At 32.3% G+C, this 20,039-nt stretch overlaps 1 protein-coding gene across 2 annotated transcripts; it reads left to right on the top strand.

Annotated features, from left to right (window-relative positions):
• The first annotated feature begins 7,871 nt into the window (after positions 1-7,871).
• LOC136063070 (U-box domain-containing protein 44-like) lies at positions 7,872-19,676 on the top strand. 2 transcript variants are annotated; one of them, XM_065762949.1, is made up of 6 exons: positions 7,872-8,309; positions 11,667-11,725; positions 12,888-14,183; positions 14,432-14,735; positions 17,748-18,238; positions 18,527-19,676. In XM_065762949.1, exons 3-6 carry the CDS (start codon positions 12,963-12,965, stop codon positions 19,526-19,528), a joined length of 3,018 nt encoding a protein of 1,005 aa, XP_065619021.1. In that variant the 5' UTR covers positions 7,872-8,309; positions 11,667-11,725; positions 12,888-12,962; the 3' UTR covers positions 19,529-19,676. The 2 variants fall into 2 exon arrangements, with proteins under 2 accessions (XP_065619021.1, XP_065619020.1); XM_065762948.1 differs by lacking the exons at positions 7,872-8,309; positions 11,667-11,725 and adding an exon at positions 11,811-12,042.
• The last annotated feature ends 363 nt before the right edge of the window (positions 19,677-20,039 follow it).

The following is a 20,039-nucleotide window of genomic DNA, read 5'->3' as shown; positions in this document are numbered from 1 at the left end:
TTTTTTTTTTGGAATTTTTTGGAAAATAGTAACTAGTGCCTTAAGGGAACTAGTTTTTGAAATATTTTTAGAAACATTTTTATGGGAAAAAAAAAATTGATTTTTTGATAACTTTTTATATTTTCCATAAAAGTAATACAAAAATTTTCCTAAAATTGTTCATTAACAACTACCCAAGAGCACTCGCTAACAGAACCATTTTTTTTTAATCTAATGATGCAAGATTTTATTAATGAGCTAGTGTTACATCAGGTTTAAGACAACTTGCCAAAAACATTGTCACCTTCTCAATCCATACTTCAGCCTCTATTATATAATGTGCATGCCTAAGGGATTTGTGAATAGCCATATTTCTCTTCTCTCAACATAGAACAAGCATTACCTTACCTTCCCTTAAATGAAAGCCATGACTCTTCATATACTTAACCATTTAACATATTGATGTGGGTAACCTATATAACTTTTGCTGGAGATAAAAATTGACAAAGCTAGCACATCTTGCTTATGGGAATCTGTTCTAGTTTAAGTTAGAATTTCTTTCTTAAAAAAAATAGTTTAAGTTAGAATTTAATTTATCATTAATGACAAATTTATCAAAGCAATTGACTAAAATTTTCCAAGTTAGAAATTATAATTTACTGCAACAACAGCACCATTTAAAAAAAAAAAAAAAACGATTTCATTTAATAATTTTTGTTTTTGAAATAGCAGAAAACAACATAGGGTTTACATATAATTTTTTTTTTGTAAGTAAAAATAATTCATATCCTGTATGATACTAGTGCAAGTGGATCCTCTCCCAAGATTTCCGAGAGATTTAGTAATATCAAAATTAATTATGAATGATATGGACCCGAGATGTGACATAAGGCATTGTAATTTTATATGTCATACACAAGGCTCTAAATTGGTTTCTGTTTTTTGGCTAGCTAGGGTTACAAACAAATCAAGTTATTTATAAACAGTTTCGGCTTTGACAAAATTAAAAAAAAAAAAAAATTGTTCATTTAAGAAATGAGCCAAATTTAAGCCTAAAATTAGGCTTAATTATTAAACAAGTCAATCTCAAACATAAAAATATGTTTGTGAATAAGTTCGTGAGTAGGGGTGGAACCAGGGGGGTCGAGGGGGGCAATTGCTCCCCTGGCTCCTTGAAAAAAAAGTCATTGAAGTAGGTATATTATGAACTATTCTTTGGTACTTTAGGCTGAAAAAAAAAATCCCACTTTAGTACATATACACACCCTTAATGCCAAGAAAGTAGGAAAACAAATATTCTCCCACATACCAAATCATATCACTTCTTCATGAAATTTATTATCCTTATTAGTTTTATCTCACCACGTACGTCTTCACCCATTTCATTATTCCTTTTTTTATCGATCATTATTATCATTATTATTAACAATACTTTTCTTGTGGAGCAATGCTATAAATTACTACAAATTTTACAAATTGATGTGTTATCAATCATAAAAAAATTCATTCAAACAATTATTTATTATATTGTTTAAGTGTCATATATTCTTGTCACATCAGTTACCATGACTCTTCATATACTTAACCATTTAACATATTGATGTGGGTAACCTATATAACTTTTGCTGGAGATAAAAATTGACAAAGCTAGCACATCTTGCTTATGGGAATCTGTTCTAGTTTAAGTTAGAATTTCTTTCTTAAAAAAAAATAGTTTAAGTTAGAATTTAATTTATCATTAATGACAAATTTATCAAAGCAATTGACTAAAATTTTCCAAGTTAGAAATTATAATTTACTGCAACAACAGCACCATTTAAAAAAAAAAAAAAACGATTTCATTTAATAATTTTTGTTTTTGAAATAGCAGAAAACAACATAGGGTTTACATATAATTTTTTTTTTTGTAAGTAAAAATAATTCATATCCTGTATGATACTAGTGCAAGTGGATCCTCTCCCAAGATTTCCGAGAGATTTAGTAATATCAAAATTAATTATGAATGATATGGACCCGAGATGTGACATAAGGCATTGTAATTTTATATGTCATACACAAGGCTCTAAATTGGTTTCTGTTTTTTGGCTAGCTAGGGTTACAAACAAATCAAGTTATTTATAAATAGTTTCGGCTTTGACAAAATTTAAAAAAAAAAAAAAAAATTGTTCATTTAAGAAATGAGCCAAATTTAAGCCTAAAATTAGGCTTAATTATTAAACAAGTCAATCTTAAACATAAAAATGTGTTTGTGAATAAGTTCGTGAGCAGGGGTGGAACCAAGGGGGTCGAGGGGGGCAATTGCTCCCCTGGCTCCTTGAAAAAAAAGTCATTGAAGTAGGTATATTATGAACTATTCTTTGGTACTTTACGCTGAAAAAAAAAATCCCACTTTAGTACATATACACACCCTTAATGCCAAGAAAGTAGGAAAACAAATATTCTCCCACATACCAAATCATATCACTTCTTCATGAAATTTATTATCCTTATTAGTTTTATCTCACCACGTACGTCTTCACCCATTTCATTATTCCTTTTTTTATCGATCATTATTATCATTATTATTAACAATACTTTTCTTGTGGAGCAATGCTATGAATTACTACAAATTTTACAAATTGATGTGTTATCAATCATAAAAAAATTCATTCAAACAATTATTTATTATATTGTTTAAGTGTCATATATTCTTGTCACATCAGTTTGTGAATTTTTTAAAGTAGAATTTATAGTCATTTTTTGCTTTGAGAAATTCTATATCCACAACATTTTAACAACACTTTCACAACAAATCTTAAGTAACAGGTTATAATTGGTTGTTATTAGTGAACAAAAAAGTAATTTCAATGGTAAGTTGAAATGTGAACCAGTAACAACTTATCACTTATGATTTTTTTGTAAAAATATTGTGAAAATTTTGCTTATCCCATTTTTTTTAATGGCAATTCAATTAGTGGTCTACATAAGTAATACATAATTATTAGGAAAAAAAAATACTTAGTCCTTTTAGTACTATTTTAATCTTGCCTCCCCTCAACTGAAATCCTGACTCCGCCACTGTTCGTGAGTATGAGACTTGATTAAATAAAGCATATAATATTATTTTTAATATATAAATATTTAAAATATATTTATACATACTTGAGATTTATATAAGTTTGTAAACAAGTTCATAAGATATTAAATTATTTCAAATTCACTTAAGGTAGTCAACAAACCAAAAGAGGGGACCTTTTAATATTCATGGTAGGTATAGGTAGGTTGAAGAAGATTATGTTGTCCTACATATAGGTCCAATTGATTAGATTTAGGTAGGTTAATGAAGATTATGTTGTCCTACATATAGGTCCAGTTGATTAGATTTCCCTATATCTTTATATTATTTTCCTTTCCCTATATCTTTATATTATTTTCCTTCGAGAAATTAGCCACATTCCCTTCAGCTAGAGTAGAAAGACTGTAGAGAGAAAAGTCCCATTTGCTCAACCAAAAAAAGAAGAAAAAAAAAAAAAAACCATGAGAAACGTGGCCTATACAATGCCAAGTAGTTGTCTATTTCTCATTCCATATGATTAGTCCTATTCTATCTGTAATATTTCTCATGCCACAAGTAGTAGAACCCTTCGAATGCTTTTCATTTTATTAGGTGTACTTAGTAGAACTTGCATGTTTTGTGGTGTGTGATCTAATAAATATATAATAAACACACACACACACACTATCTATATATATATATATATATATTGTTAGAAATATTATACAAAGTAATAATGGAAGAACAAGGTTAACACAAAAGGTAAATAGAAAATAAATAATTTAAAAGCATAATATCGATTTTCTTAGATAATATTTGCCTCCCACACTATTGTTGCAAAAGAATTATCGCAAATTTGTTCTCAGGATACAACCAAGATGTTAGGTTCTACATTTAGTAATTCTAGAGAATGACCACATGATTTTTTGTGTTTCTCTCTAACTTACTATTTTCGAGTCAATTGTTCACTTAAAGGTAGTCAATAAACCAAAAGAGGGGGACCTTTTAATATTCATGGTAGGTATAGGTAGGTTAAAGAAGATTATGGTGTCCTACATATAGGTCCAATTGATTAGATTTAGGTAGGTTAATGAAGATTATGTTGTCCTACATATAGGTCCAGTTGATTAGATTTCCCTATATCTTTATATTATTTTCCTTCGAGAAATTAGCCACATTCCCTTCAGCTAGAGTAGAAAGATTGTAGAGAGAAGAGTTCCATTTGCTCAGCCAAAAAAACGAAGAAAAAAAAAACCATGAGAAACATGGCCTATACAATGCCAAGTAGTTGTCTATTTCTCATTCCATATGATTAGTCCTATACTATCTGTAATATTTCTCATGCCACAAGTAGTAGAACCCTTCGAATGCTTTTCATTTTATTAGGTGTACTTTGTAGAACTTGCATGTTTTGTGGTGCGTGATCTAATAAATATATAATAAACACACACACACACACTATATATATATATATATATATATATATNATTTATAATGGGTCCGGTTAATGTGTACCTAAGGGCACATATTAATCTATCTATTTTTGAAAATATTTTCTTGGGAATTGAAAAACTGTCAATACTTTTTGAATTCTCAAGAAATTTTTTTTCAAAAATGATTAATTATTATATGCCCTTAGAGCACACATTAGTCAAATCCATTTATAATTAATAATAATATAAATACTCTATGTTAAGGTACCTTTCTTTATACCACTAAAGCTTTTTAGTAAAGTGGTATAAGCTCGGATTCCTCACCATAAACGTTTGAGTTTGAATCTCATCAATAAATAGCGTGAATAGGCTTAAAGCCTAGAGTTTAAAACACCTTTATCTTTGGTCTGCGTAGCGTTACAGGAGACGCTACCCTCATTTCACTTTTCGGATTTGTTTCAAAATCGATCGAGTCAATTGTTCACTTAAGGTAGTCAACAAACCAAAAGAGGGGACCTTTTAATTTTCATGGTAGGTATAGGTAGGTTGAAGAAGATTATGTTGTCCTACATATAGGTCCAATTGATTAGATTTAGGTAGGTTAATGAAGATTATGTTGTCCTACATATAGGTCCAGTTGATTAGATTTCCCTATATCTTTATATTATTTTCCTTCGAGAAATTAGCCACATTCCCTTCAGCTAGAGTAGAAAGACTGTAGAGAGAAAAGTTCCATATATATATATATATATATATATATATATATATATTTATTTATTTATTTATTGTTGGAAATATTATACAAAGTAATAATGGAAGAACAAGGTTAACACAAAAGGTAAATAGAAAATAGATAACTTGGAAGCACAATATCGTTTTTCTTAGATAATATTTGCTTCCCACACTATTGTTGCTAAAGAGTTATCGCAAACTTGTTCTCAGGATACAACCAAGATGTTGGGTTCTACATATAGTAATTCTAGAGAATGACCACATGATTTTTTGTGTTTCTCTCTAGCTTACTATTTTCAAGTGAATATAAGCCTCTATTTATATCCATAGGGTTATATTTTATCAAAAGGCACGTATGGAGAGTTAAAATGTTTCATAAAACCATTCATAAGGCTTGAAACCTCTTCAAACTCTCTGAACAGTCACTAGAAAATTCTGCAGAAAAATCCTGATTTTCGATTTTCGATCAGTCGAAAATTCCTCTTGATCGGTCGAGTGCTTTTTTTGATTGGTTGAACAAAAATCAAGTAGCAATCAAGACATCCAGAAACTCCAGGATTATTTTCTTACCATTTTGATCAATCGAACCAAAGCCTCAACCAATTGAAAATGCTTAATTTCGAATTTTCACTTAGAAAATTTTAGAACTTGAATTTTCACTTAAACAACTTTATGAAATAATATTCTTCAAATTCAAACATCATTATTATAACTTATCCATGTATATACCTATATATACAACACACACACACACATATATATATATATAGGTTGAGTTTAAGTTATACCTGGTGTAACTTTAAGCAATATTACATCACTTAATATGTTTTAATTAGATGTAAATTTTGATAAATCAACCGTTGGATTACATTATCTTCTCATATTCTCTATGCTTACAAAATTTAAAGATGATCAAAGATCAATAGCCATGTATATAACCTATCCATGTATATACCTATATATACATCATATATATATATATATATATGGGTTGGGTTAAAGTTACACCTGGTATAACTTTAAACAATATTACATCACCCAATGTTTTTTAATCAGATATGAATTTTGATAAATCCACTGCTGGATTACATTATCTTAGCATATTCTCCATGCTTACAAAATTTAAAGATGATCAAAGATTAATAGCCATATCATCGATCAATTATTTAAATTCAAGTTTTTGTAGTTTAAAATAATGCATAAAAGATGAGTTTATGGATCGAGTGGTTACATTCGATTAGCATGAAAATTGGTATGCATGTTAAGAACATATAGAACATGTAATTCAACGGTTGAATTTTCAGAATATAAATTTAATAATAAGTTATTGGGTGGTGTAACATTACTTAGAGTTACACCAGGTGTAACTTGAATCTAACTCTATATATTTATACTATTATTTAAGGGGCTTTTCCTGTTTAGATTCCTCATTTTTTTAGTTCAAAAAAGTCCCTACACCCCTATGTTTAAGTTGAGACAAAACTAAAAGACAATCCAATAAAAATGCAACTTTAATTCTCACTAAAACATTGCCTAAAAAATAGGATCACTTTCCTATTAATTTTTTTTTTTTTGGATCTCCTATTAATTTTTAAATTATTTTATCCATTTATAAATTAGATTTTCAAGATAAAAATTATATATATATATATATATATAGAATTAAAAAAACTCTACAAAATAGGATCACTAACCAAAGAAAAAGTATGATCGAACGCGCGAGCACGTGTGACGAGGCTAGTGTATATATATATATATATTATTTTGTGAATCACAATACTATCTGTAATATTGATCCTATTATTTATTTGTCTTTTCTTGCTATGTAGGGCTTAAAAAAAAAAAAAAAAATCTTATGATTGCATGTTTTGCATCCAAGTTCCAAGAGAACCTTGGTGCGTCTAATATTGACAAATAAAAGTGCAATAAGTCAGTCACGATGATCGCAGCATTTCCATAAAACTAAGGCCATGCTATACTTTGTCTTTTTCTTTCTTTCTTTCTTAATTTCTTGGGTAGAAACAAATTTTTTGGCAGAATGTGTGGAAACAAAATTAAAATGCAGAAAAGGGCACCTCTTTCGATTGTAGAATATATTTATTTGTCAAACTTCTCAATACACCTTGCTTATTTCAATATTTATATGGTTTTCAGAACATTGTAGGGAAAAAAATAAAAAGTAAAATTAAGGTAGGAATTTCTCAAAAATAAAAAATAAAAAAATAACCTGCAAGATTCCCATATAATTAATTGTCTCCTTTTCTCGATCTGTCTAGCAATTTAATGGATTCCTAGAAGATAAATCACTAAAAAATTGATTGAAATCCATATGTTTGAAAACTAGAAGATATTTCACTAGGAAATTGATTGAAATCCATGTGTTTGAATGTATCAACAATGGTTTGGCTCAATGATTCAGTTCCCCCATTATCTGTGCATTTTTTACAGTTGCTAGCCATAACATGTTCATTCTTACACTATTTTTGGTAGTGAAGCATGCAATTCGTACAATTTCACATGCGAGAATGATTCCACTAATAAGCAGGTTTCCTAAACAGTGAAAAAGACAGCTAGTGGGATTCGCATATTCTCATTATTATAATGTTTTTCCATTTTTCTTAAAAGTTTGGAATTGTACAGTACCCATATTGTTGCTTCTTGTTAATTTTTAGCAACCACCAAAGTTTAAAGATTCAGAGTCTCAAACCCCTCTTCAGTCCTATTTATTGAGCCTCCAAAGTCCAAACTCTCCTAGCTATGCATTGAAGGAGATCATCATCAAAGTTGTAAGAAGCCATATCTGGGGAAGTAGACGTGCGTGATATTGATTTGGCTCTTCTTTTTTCTCATCACATAAGGAAAGCTATGACTATATGAGATGAGCCGAATCAATATCACTCTTGTATGCTTTCCTTGCTTTGTTCTTCTTTTGAAATGGTGTATTACATATGCTTGATCATCACTGTACCCTCTGGAGTCCCTCTATTTTCTTTCATTTACATATGTTTTTAGATTTGCAGAGATGTTCAAACAAGAATTGTTGCAGCAGGTGTTGTCTATATCCTCCATATTTGTAGCAGAGAGAAGATACACTAGTTTCACATCAAACTCTCTCCAACACCATAAGTAGGGTACGTATTGAATCTGTATATATATATAAAAAAAAAAAAAAAAAAAAAAAAAAAAAAAAAAAAAAAAAAAAAAAAAAAAAAAAAAAAAAAACAAAAACAAAACAAAACAAAATAGAAAGAACCTCACCTCTGAATCACTTTGTTGCCATGCTCCTTATTCCTTTCAGTTGGTCTAAATAAATTAAGTACACTTGTTGTTGAGTACTAATGTTTGCATTTTAATGGTTGCTTTCAGAGACTAATTAAGAGATGGTAGCTAGATCTGTCAAATTTGTTTTCTGCACAATTGGTCATTTTCCCTTCTATATGATTGAAGCAATGTAACGAAACAGCTTTGACATTACACTTAATTTCAAGAGACATAAATACTAATAAACTGATCCTAAATCTAAATCTGGATTTGATGAATGATTGAAAATTTCAATGTACGAAACTAAGTGGAAACTAATAATGATGTGGATACAAGTATAGGTCCGTACGTATAAATAAAAGAGGATGCATAAAAACTTGCTAGTTTTAAGTACAATTGTAATTCTAATATACTAAGCTCCGTATTTGCTTTTGGACCGAGCTATAAAATATTTTATACAACGTTAGTCTTAGTTAAGTTGACTGTAAGCTTTTGGTGTTTTCCTTTGTCCCCCACATGCAAATCCGAGATTTCATCATTTGCAGATCATTCAAGTTTTATTTCTACTCTTTGCAATTTTTTTCAACCAAAATTATTGACCATTATATATGGAAGTAGAACAAGTAACCTTGGAATGAGTCTCCCTATTTTGTATTGGAGTGGAATATTTCTAGATGATCTCCAAAAAGTGTAGATTTAGAGTCAAACTCGTGTATCTACCATGTCTTTTTTACCCGACTGTTAAGTCTCTAGATGTCTTATAAAATAAATCACACTAAATTGCTTATCTTTGGATCTGCTCAAACAATGAAATCTCCAAAATGCTGTGCTAAGCTTACCAGAAGACTTGTCTACGAACATTGACATTGAATCTATACTCTTTTTAAAGGAAAGGGGGGTTCACCCTTTTCTTCTTCACCAATGCAAGCTCTTGGTCAAAGTCCCTCGTTTAATAATTGTGTCATGGTGCCAGCAAGGACTTGGTCCACTTGAAAAATCTATCAAAGAGTGATGTACATTAAGGATACAACAAGTTTTACTATATAGTTTTTACAAACAATGTGTCACCAATTACACACAAAAAAATTGACATTAGCTAGATTGTTTGAAACCTTATTATTTTACAAATCATTATTTCAATATTTTTTTTTAACTGAATTTAAACTCTATTCTATATTTAAACATTCCTATAGAATCTTAGTAAGTCATATTTTATTTAAATAGTATAATATATAATTTCATTTACAAACACAAACATAATAAATATTTAATACTAGAATATATAGTTCCGTATAAAAAAATCATAATAAATGTTTATTAATAGCCATTAATAAATTTAAATTATATTCTATATTTAAATCATCCATTAGAATTTTAGCACATTTTATTTATTTTGTAAATGGTATAATATATAGTTCCATACTTCTATATAAAAACACAATCCTAATAAATGTTTAGTACTAGAACATAAAAGCCTTATAGCTGAATTGACACTTTCTCGTGCACAAAGTGTTTGAGGGTTTAAGAGGAAAATTGTTCGAATGGAGTTAACAGCATATTGTGCCGGTTTGGATAGCTAGTAAAGTTGCTTTGCGTTTCACTTGTTGCGTTTTCTCCCTCTTTTTTTTTTTTTTGGCCAGCTTTGTTGACTTTGGGGGACAAAATTCACGGTGCGTGTACTGTGCGTGCACTGTTCACGCACTGTTCATGCAATATTTAATATTAAAAGTGGGTCCCACAACACTATTCACATATTTAAAAATTATTTTGCTACAGTGTTTTCAGCAACAATCAATTTTTATCAACTTTCAGCAACAATAAGTGCTATCCAAACGGACCCATTGTAATTACATTGTGTACTAGCTTCAACACTTGCACTATATATCAAGGACATTGGTGGCTCTCGTCAATTCACTTTACAAACTAATCATGATCATCCAAGAGACAATGTCGAATTTTTTGGATTAGTGGGGATTTGGGTCATATAGTTTAATTGAAAAAAAAAAAAGTTTCTACATATTCTAATATTAAAATGATTCTATTTTTATTTAAATTAAATATTTATATATATTTTTTAAAATACTATAAATGTATTTAGAAATTAAGATTTAGCACTTAGCACTGATATCAAATTTCTTAAAATAGGATAATTAGAGGAGAAAATAAGGAAGCAAATTTCAAAAACACCCAATAAAACAACTCATATCAGATTATCTATCCTTATCCTATTTTAGGATTTTGCTACAATGATTCCTTTTCTCAAAACCACTATTTTTTTTTTTTTTTGGGTCTTGGACCGTTGGTAATTGTGATGAAGAAAAATGAACTTTTTGAAAAGTGAAAAAATAATAAAATTTAAATAAAATAGGGTTCAAAATAGAAATTTTGATATATGTGAAAATAAAGAATTTAAAACAAAAAAAAAAGTGGATTTTCATCTTAAAATAAAGAGAAAATTTTTGGTAAAAATACTAATATCGTAAAGATTATAAATTAAAGGATAAAACTTATGTACAGTACTTAGGTGCTGTGTTGTTCTTTAGTTTCTCATCTTAAAATTCAGTCATATGACTTTTTTTTCACTGGATGAAAGTGTATTTTTTGTTAAACAAATTCATATAACTAAATTTTAAGATAAGAACTTAAAAAACAATTTAAGTTATACTGTAATTAAGTTTTGCCCTAAATTAAAAATCAAATAAACTTTCCATAAAAATAGTCGAAAACATGTACTCAAGGAGATGGTATATATTTTATGGATATTACTAACATTTGCTGTTAAAATATACAATAATAAATCATTTTATGAAAAAACAATTTAAGTTATACTGTAATTAAGTTTTACACTAAATTAAAAATCAAATAAACTCTCCCCATACAAATCCTAGAAAACATGTACGCAAGGAGATGGTATATATTTTATGGATATTACTAACATTTACCTTTAAAATGTACAATAATAAATCATTTTATGAAAATTTAAAAAAATTATAAATTTTTCAAAAATAAATTATTAATATATGGTCTCAAGACCCATGAATTTAGTTGGGAACTTCCCGTCCACACAAGGCCACCTGTATTTTGCCGTTATAGTGGCGCCAATTCTCACCTTTAACGTCCTTTCCACTTCGAGTTCAAACTCAGTACCCCGTCGATCCTAACATACGTTTGTACACACGCCGTTCAAACTCAGCCACGTGGATACTAATCAGAAAATTTTTCTGCAGAATTGACGTGGCATCATTTCATTGGCTGTGAACATGGAGCACTATAATAATTGTACAAGGTAAGAAACACTTTGACTTGTCTTTTTATTATGTAATTTATTTCAACGTGAATGATTTGACACTTTTCTGAGGAAAGAAAAGTATTATATTTCGAACGTAAATAACATTTTTCTTTAACTTTCTCGAAAGGGATAGTCTGTCTTTGTGTTTGAGTTGGGTGACTTGTGTCTGAGAGAGAGAGAAAAGCAGCTTTGGTTTTTGAAGATAAATAAGCTCCTTGACAACCCTCTTTTCTGGGAAAGTTTTTGTTTGCTCATTTTCCTGGAAAAACTTAACCAAAATAAATAGACCCATTGACTTGTAACTTGTAACTCAGGTCAGTCTCTCTCTCTCTCTAATTTGCATTATTTGGATTTGATTGTGTGTTAATGTGCTGGATAGATAATATCTCTATGTTTTGTTGCTGAGTAAATTAAAAATGAGTAAAAATAAAAGAAAATGTAATATTGGAATTTATGTTTGTATGTTGTTTTGGTTTCTAAACAATGAAAATCTCAGCTTTGAGTATGCCATAAGAATTGGGTCCTGAGAAGTGAAAAGTTAAGGATATGGTCTTTTTTTTTTTTTTCGTTTTCTCTTGTTTTGCTGCATTTTCTCTTTGTCCTAATAGAGAGTATATTTCAGCAGGCTTCATTGTTTCTTACCCTTATCACGCTTATGAAATTTAGACCACACCATTTGAATTTACTTTTGCTGTTGTTGGTTCCCAAACGACATGTTTGGCTGCTGAGAAAAGGTAGGAAAAGAAAAGAAATTGAAATATGTGGGGCATTTTTTTTTCTTTTTGATATAAGACATAGGGTTCAACAACAACCTCAAGTCATAGTCCCAAAACCTTTGGGTCAGCTATGGATGCTCAACATGTAAATTAGGGCCAACCATATGTATTCTTTTTTGTCATGCTATTTTATTGAAATTCAGTCTCTGACACCTCCCTAATTGACATAAGACATTTGTTTCAAATTCAATACTTTGTTTTCTTCTATTTTCTTCACTATTTCTCAGCAACCAAATATGGGTAATTCTCATCTGTTTAACACATGATCATTGAGAATTAATACCTTAATGACTTAGTTTCTTTTCTAAATAGAAAATACTTATAGGAACTATGACCAGAGTTTAAATGGGTGTTTCTAATTGTTTTCCTACTAATTTGGTCAGGCATCTATCTTTCATGTTTGGAATGTGGTTGATGGAGCCGTTGGCAATTGTTTATAAAATTTCCTGAGTAATAAGATGGCAACAGGAGTGATTATTAGAACCACACCAATTCCAGTATCTGACTTATTCTCCCAGACTGTCCTGGCAATATCTGATACAGTAAATGCAGCCAAGGGTGTTCTCATTCAGAAGGAAAATTTCAAGAAATTCTCAACATACTTGGAGATATTAAAAGAGTTATTGGAGCAAAATGTAGACCATTCCAAGAGCTTAGAAAATGCTCTGCAAACTATCAACCGAGAGATTAAAGTTGCTAAGCAGCTAGCACTTGAATGCTGTAAAAGAAATAGGATATATATCCTAATCACTTGCCGGAAGATTGTTAAGCTTTTAGAGGGCAGTACTAAAGAGATTGGTAGGGCGCTAAGCCTCATTCCTTTGACATCTTTGGATGTTTCATTGGATATAAAAAACCGGGTTATCAAGCTGTCTAAGGATATGTTAGATGCAGTGTATTGGGTAACTGCAGCGGAGGATGAAGTTATAAAAAAGATTGACTTAGGAATACAAGGGAGGAACTTTGATCGGTCATGTGCAAATCATTTGTTAGTTCATATTGCTGAGGCTATTGGGATATCCCCAGAGCAGTCTGAATTGAAGAAAGAATTTGAAGAATTCAAAAGGGAAGTTGAAGATGCAACTCTGAGAAAAGACTTGGCAGAAGATGTACAAATGGAACAGATCATTACATTGCTTGAAAAGGCTGATGCCACAACATCTCTTGATGAAAAAAAAAAGAACTATATTGAGAAGCGAAATGCTTTAGGTAGGCAACCATTGGAACCTCTCCAGTCTTTTTATTGCCCCATCACTCAGGCTGTTATGGTTGACCCTGTGGAAACTTCCTCAGGTCGGACCTTCGAAAGGAGTGCCATAGAGAAGTGCTTTGCTGAAGGGAACAAGCTTTGTCCCTTGACCATGGTTCCCTTGAACACTTCAGTTATCCGGCCCAACAAAACTCTTCGAGAATCAATAGAAGAATGGAGGGAAAGGAATAACATCATTAACATTGTCTCTATTAAACCCACACTCCAGTCAAGTGAAGAGACAGAAATGCTTCAGTCATTAAGCAAACTGCGGGATATATGTACAGAAAGAGAGTTGCATCGGGAATGGATGACAATGGAGGACTACATTCCAGTTCTAGTTGGACTTCTCAGTGCAAAAAATCGTGAAATAAGAAAGCACGCTCTGTTCATCTTATTTATGCTTGCAAAGGACAGTGATGACAATAAGGTACCTTCAAACTCCTGTTTTCATTTCTATTTTTTAAGAGGCTAAGCGGTTAATCTAATCTTCAAGCTATAGTACTTTATCTGGTGAAGTAGATATGCGTGATTTCTTTTGAATGCTTCGTTTTAAGAATTCAAAATGTGTGATTACAATACATAGCTTTTTTACTTATGGATATAGGCTGACCTTATTTTTATCAGTTGGTGATGGAAGGGACAGTTAAATATTAAATGAATCATGCTTTTTGGCAGGAAAGAATCTCGAAAGTGGATAATGCACTTGAATCCATTGTTCGCTCACTAGCACGCCAAATTGATGAAGGCAAGTTAGCATTGCAGTTGTTACTTGAACTGTCCAGAAGTAATGTGGTACGAGATTCAATTGGATCAGTTCACGGCTGCATACTTCTCCTGGTGACCATGTTAAGTAGTGATGATATTCAAGCTGCCAAAGATGCCCAAGAGCTTCTGGAGAATTTGTCTTCCCTTGATCAGAATGTTATAGAGATGGCCAAAGCAAATCATTTTAAACCTTTGTTACAGCTTCTTTCTTCAGGTATGCTGGAACTCCAGTCAGGTTGTTAGATTTTTTGGTGTATGGTTAAAATAATAAAATTTGACCAGAATTAATTACTTTGGGAGTTATGGAATTACTTTTTAAGTGAATGTGCTAATTATATCTAGTTTAATTTTTATCTTTGAGTATTATTCTGATAGTCTTTTGTGCAAAAAGAGAGCAACCTTCAGTGATATTCACACTATAAAACTATGTATCACAGGGTATTTATGGAAAAACCCAGCCTAACCTCATTTTAATCCTAGTAGTACTAGGTTACTTGTCGTGCAACTAGTTTGGGACCGAATACAACTAGCATCCCCCCTCAAATTCAAGGTGGCAAATCTGAGACTAGCTTGAGTTTGGGGAGAAGCATGCAAAAAAGTGACTAGGAGCAAGGGACTTAGTGAAAATGTCGGCATGTTGTTCATTAGAATAGACAGATTAGAGTTGGAGAAGGTCGTGAAGGAGATGATGATGGATGAAGCAACAATCGATCTTAATATGTTTTTTCTATTCATGGAAGACATCATTGTGGATGGATAGCACTCTGATTATCAAAATAAATAAAAGTGTTAATAAAGAATCTCTTTCCTTGAGAGAAGAGAGTGCAACCAAGTGAGCTCAGCAGTTGTGTCAGTAAGAGCATGGTATTCAGCCTCAATACTAGAGCTCTAGCAACAAGAAGTTGCATTTTACTTAGCCAAGAAATCAATGCATCATCTTGCAAAAAGCAATATCCAATGGTGGAACAACTATGAATGGAATCACATGCCCGATCACCATTAGAATAGGCATGCAATATGGAATTACTTGTTAGAAATTGACACTAACTCTCTTGTCTCTAGAAATTTCTAGAGTTTCACTCAATTTGCTTCTCTTCGGAATTTTCTAGAAACTTCTAAAACTTCTCACACAATCTCTCTTTCTAGAAATTTCTCTCTAATTCCGGAAATTTCTCTCACTCTCTTTCCGGAATTCTCTCCAAGATAGTTCTTATATTTTCTCTAGAAGCTTCCTTGCACTAATGAATTTTAGCCACATGTTTATAAAATAGTCTAGAAGGTTGGAGAATGGCATTCATTTAATGCCAATAAAAAGCAAGATGCTAGAAGCTTCAAGTTGGTTTCCTAACCAACATACACCTAGTATAAATAGATGTGGTGGTATGTGAAGTAGTGTGTGTGAGACTAGTGAGAGGTGTGAAGTGAAAGCACCAAGTGAGAGAGGTGTGAAGTTGTATGAGGTGAAGTGTGTGCCATAGGTAGCAAGTGTGTAGAGTGAAATAGAGTCAAGAGCTAGTGTGTGTAGGTGTCTAGAAGTGAGGTGCGTGCAAGTGTATTTGGTGAGTAAGTGCCGTGTTTGCAGTGCACTAGTGTTAGTGAGTCAAGCATTGGTGCTTGTAAAATGTTGTAATTGCACTAGTGTATTTAATAAAAGCTCTCTTATTCAGTCTTTGTTCAACAATCTAGTGTCAGAGCTTCCTGTAACTCAACATTACTGGTCGAAGGGAAGAAAAGTCCATGAAAGTGTGTCCTTGAGATAGCGCAAGATGTAGAGAACAATACTTGAAGTGAACAGGGTGTAGAGAATATATAAATTGACTGAGGATGTGTACAGCATGAGAAATATCAGGACAAGTAACAGTTAAGCACACAAGACTAGTAACTAATTGCTTGTAGAGAGTAGCACCATGAAGAGACTCATCGTTTGTGGCATGAAGCTTGATATTGTAGTCAAGAGGCACGTTAGCAAGTTTGCAATTAGTGAGACTCGCATGAGAGGTGAGAACAGAGGCATGTTTTGCTGGAGAGAGATAATAGCTGTCATCAAAGGAAGCGACCTTCAGATCAATAAGTAGCTGAGAGTGCCCAACTCCTTCATTTTGAATTGGTGACTGAGTGATCAATTTAGTTCCTCAATCCCTACAAGGTCATCTCCAATAATAACAATGTCATCAGCATGTAATAGCAATTGACTAACACTGGTATTTGTGAGATGAAGAAAGAAGGCAGAGTCATTAAGACTGCTGTTAAATTATAGCACTAAATTTGGCAAACCAGGCTTGGGGGGCTTGTGAGGCCACAAAGGACTTTGTAGAAGTGACAAACAGTGTGCGGTTGGTGATTATAGCCAGGAGGCTGCATGTCCACTATACCATCAGACCAAGTTTCAATCTTCTAAACTCATTTACAATCAACTGTAGACTTTTCTGGAGGCAAAAATGAGACCCAAAATATAATTCCATGTGAAAAGAGAGTAAAATTCATTGATATTGTACATCAAAGGGTATTTATAGAAAACCTAGCCCAATCCTATTCTAATCCTAATTGGACTAGGTTATTTGACCTGCAAGTATAGATTTTCAAAGGCTTGGGCTTTACAATAAACTTGGGCCCTAATTCATTTAACATTGTGCCTTTGGAGCAAGATCACTGACTTAAGGAAAATTTCATATTTCTGAACTTTGGAGTCATTCTATGTCATCATCTGGAACCCTTTTCTTCAATTAACTCTATGAAGTGACTTGTATGAGCAAGAAATGCAAATATAAAAGAATATATTTTTAAATTGGTCTTTATTTAATTATTTTACTCTAAAGCCTGTGGAAAAAATCACATAAAATTAAAAGAAATTTGCAAAAGGTCCTTAAGAGATTAGGACAAGAGACACAAACTAAAATGCAGGCTAAAGACAGTGAAGGCAGGAAAAGTGTGTCCACAGTTGATGTTTCCTATTTTTTTTGGTAAAATGTCCTTACTTGTAGGTTATCCTTTCTGAAGTTCAATATAAAATACTTCCACACTTGAAGAGAATTGATATTATGAAAATATATTCATGTGGTAATTGTATGAAGCTTTTATTTGGACTTTGATTCTAGCATATGCAAATGTCTACGAGGTTGGATATTGGTTTACAACTTGTTACAACTGGCTTAACTTGTATATTGTAACCAGGAAAGTCTTAAATTTGTTACTACTAAGTTATGGTTTGATGACTGCCTTGATGCAGGACGTGAGAATGTTAGATTGATCATGGCTGAAACTTTTTCAGAAATTGAATTGACCGATCACTATAAATTGTCCATAGTTAAAGATGGGGCATTGAGCCCCCTTCTTCAAATGCTTTCACATGGTGAGTTAGAGATGAAGAAAGTGGCTGTTAAAGCTCTTCTGCAGCTCTCAGACTTGCCACAAAATGGCCTCCAGATGATCAAAGAAGGTGCAGTTGGGCCACTATTTGAACTTCTGTATCGTCATAGTTTATCATCACCACCTCTACGTGAGCAGGTAGCCGCCACAATCATGCACCTCGCAATATCAACCACTCTCCAAGAAGCTGATCAGGAGCAGATTTTGTTGTTAGAATCTGAGGAAGATATTTTTAAGCTCTTTTCACTTGTATCATTAACAGGACCAGACATACAAAGAAGCATTCTCCATACCTTTCAAGCACTGTGCCATTCTCCCAATGGTTTAGACATCAGGACGAAGTTGAGGCAGGTAATTGTTAAACTCCTAGGATCCTATTGGGAAACTAAAAAGGATTACAACAAAAACAGCCTAAACACGATGTTCACATTTTTTTTGTTGAACTAAAATTTTATTTTACATATAAGTTGATTTCTCTTGTATCTCCCCGTTTATTGTGGTCCCTTCTATTAGTCGAGGAATTTTTTCACTTTACCATCTCAGATGAAATCATGCTTATCCTTCTTGATTGATTTTATAATTTCTAACGGAAGTGATTAGTTGGAAGCAACCACTAACTGGCACGTCTATAATTCCCAGCTCTCTGCAGTTCAAGTATTGGTTCAGTTATGTGAGGTGGATAACCATACTATACGGGAAAATGCTGTAAAGTTGTTCCATTGCTTGATAGAAGATGGAGATGAAAAAACCTTTTTGGAGCATGTGGGTCAGAGATGCATTGAGACATTGCTCAGGATAATCAAAACTGCCAATGATGTAGAAGAGATTGCTGCTGCAATGGGTATTATCTCTAAACTTCCTGTGGACCCACAGCTCAAACTCAATCAGTGGCTTATAGATGCTGAGGCAGTTCATACCATATTTGAGTGTCTGACTGATGGAAATAAAAATGCCTTACACAATAGGCAGGTAATAGAGAATGCTGTTGGAGCTCTCTGTCGTTTTACTGTCTCAACAAAACAGGAATGGCAGAAGATAGTAGCTGAAGCTGGCCTTATCCCTGTGCTGGTACATATGCTGGTTTCTGGAACTGCTTTGACAAAACAAAATGCAGCCATTTCACTTAAGCAGTTTTCACAAAGTTCAGTTAGCTTGAGCAAGCCAATGAAGAAGCGTGGGATTTTCCAGTGTTGCTTGGCTGCACCTGAAACTGGCTGTCCTGTACACTTAGGAATCTGTACAGTTGAGTCTTCATTTTGCATTTTACAGGCCAATGCGCTGGAACCTCTTGTGAGGATGCTTGCGGAGCCTGATCTCGGACCCTGTGAGGCTTCCTTAGACGCACTGTTGACACTGATAGATGATGAAAGGTTGCAGAGGGGCAGTAAAGTGCTAGCTGAAGCAAATGCCATTGTTCCAATTATAAAATTATTGAGTTCACCTTATGAAATATTGCAGGAGAAATCCCTTACTGCTTTAGAAAGAATTTTTCGGTTGGTGGAGTTCAAGCTAAAATATGGAACTTCAGCACAAATGCCATTGGTAGAAATTGCTCAGAGGAAAAATAGTCATATGAAATCTCTGGCTGCCAGGGTACTTGCTCAGTTGAATGTGCTTGGTCAACAGTCTTCATTTTTTTGATTGATGACATTATTCATTTATTATACATGAATCATGTTGATCAATTATCCGAAGGTTGTAATATAAGATGGGAGGAATACAGCATAAGATATGGTGAAGTCTTTTTCTTGAGATTTCAATGAGAATTTTCCTCAACAGTTACAGAAAAGGCTGAACTAAATTCACTCACATAGAAGTTTAAGCTTTTAGGTGTCAAAGCTAGTAAACAGGCATATATACGAATGGATTTTTTTCGTTTTTCTTTTTTCTTTTTTGGAACTGAATTCAGATCAATTTTCAGAAGACAACAACTTTGCACTAAACCTCACCGTTTTTCTTGCTAACTGTTTTGTTGTAGAAAATAATTAATTTAGTAATAGCTACGTGGCACAGTAAAGAATACTCTAGGAGTAGTTTACCAAAAAAAAGAATACTCTACGAGTAGTCTCCTTTCACATAATAATAAGTCTCACTTAATAAATTTATGGTGAAACTCGCTATGCATTTATGATATTTTCTATAATTTTTCCGT

The sequence above is a fragment of the Quercus suber genome, unplaced genomic scaffold (genome assembly GCF_002906115.3).
Source record: "Quercus suber isolate HL8 unplaced genomic scaffold, Cork oak 2.0 scaffold_483, whole genome shotgun sequence".
Classification (NCBI taxonomy): domain Eukaryota; kingdom Viridiplantae; phylum Streptophyta; class Magnoliopsida; order Fagales; family Fagaceae; genus Quercus; species Quercus suber.
This window is presented reverse-complemented; position numbering and strand designations above follow the sequence as displayed.

Coding starts and splice junctions, on each gene's coding strand:
- LOC136063070 (XM_065762949.1), top strand. CDS start 12,963: ATGGCAACAGGAGTGATTATTAGAACCACACCAATTCCAGTATCTGAC. Junction 14,184..14,431: donor AGGACAGTGATGACAATAAG/GTACCTTCAAAC, acceptor GCTTTTTGGCAG/GAAAGAATCTCGAAAGTGGA. Junction 14,736..17,747: donor GTTACAGCTTCTTTCTTCAG/GTATGCTGGAAC, acceptor GCCTTGATGCAG/GACGTGAGAATGTTAGATTG.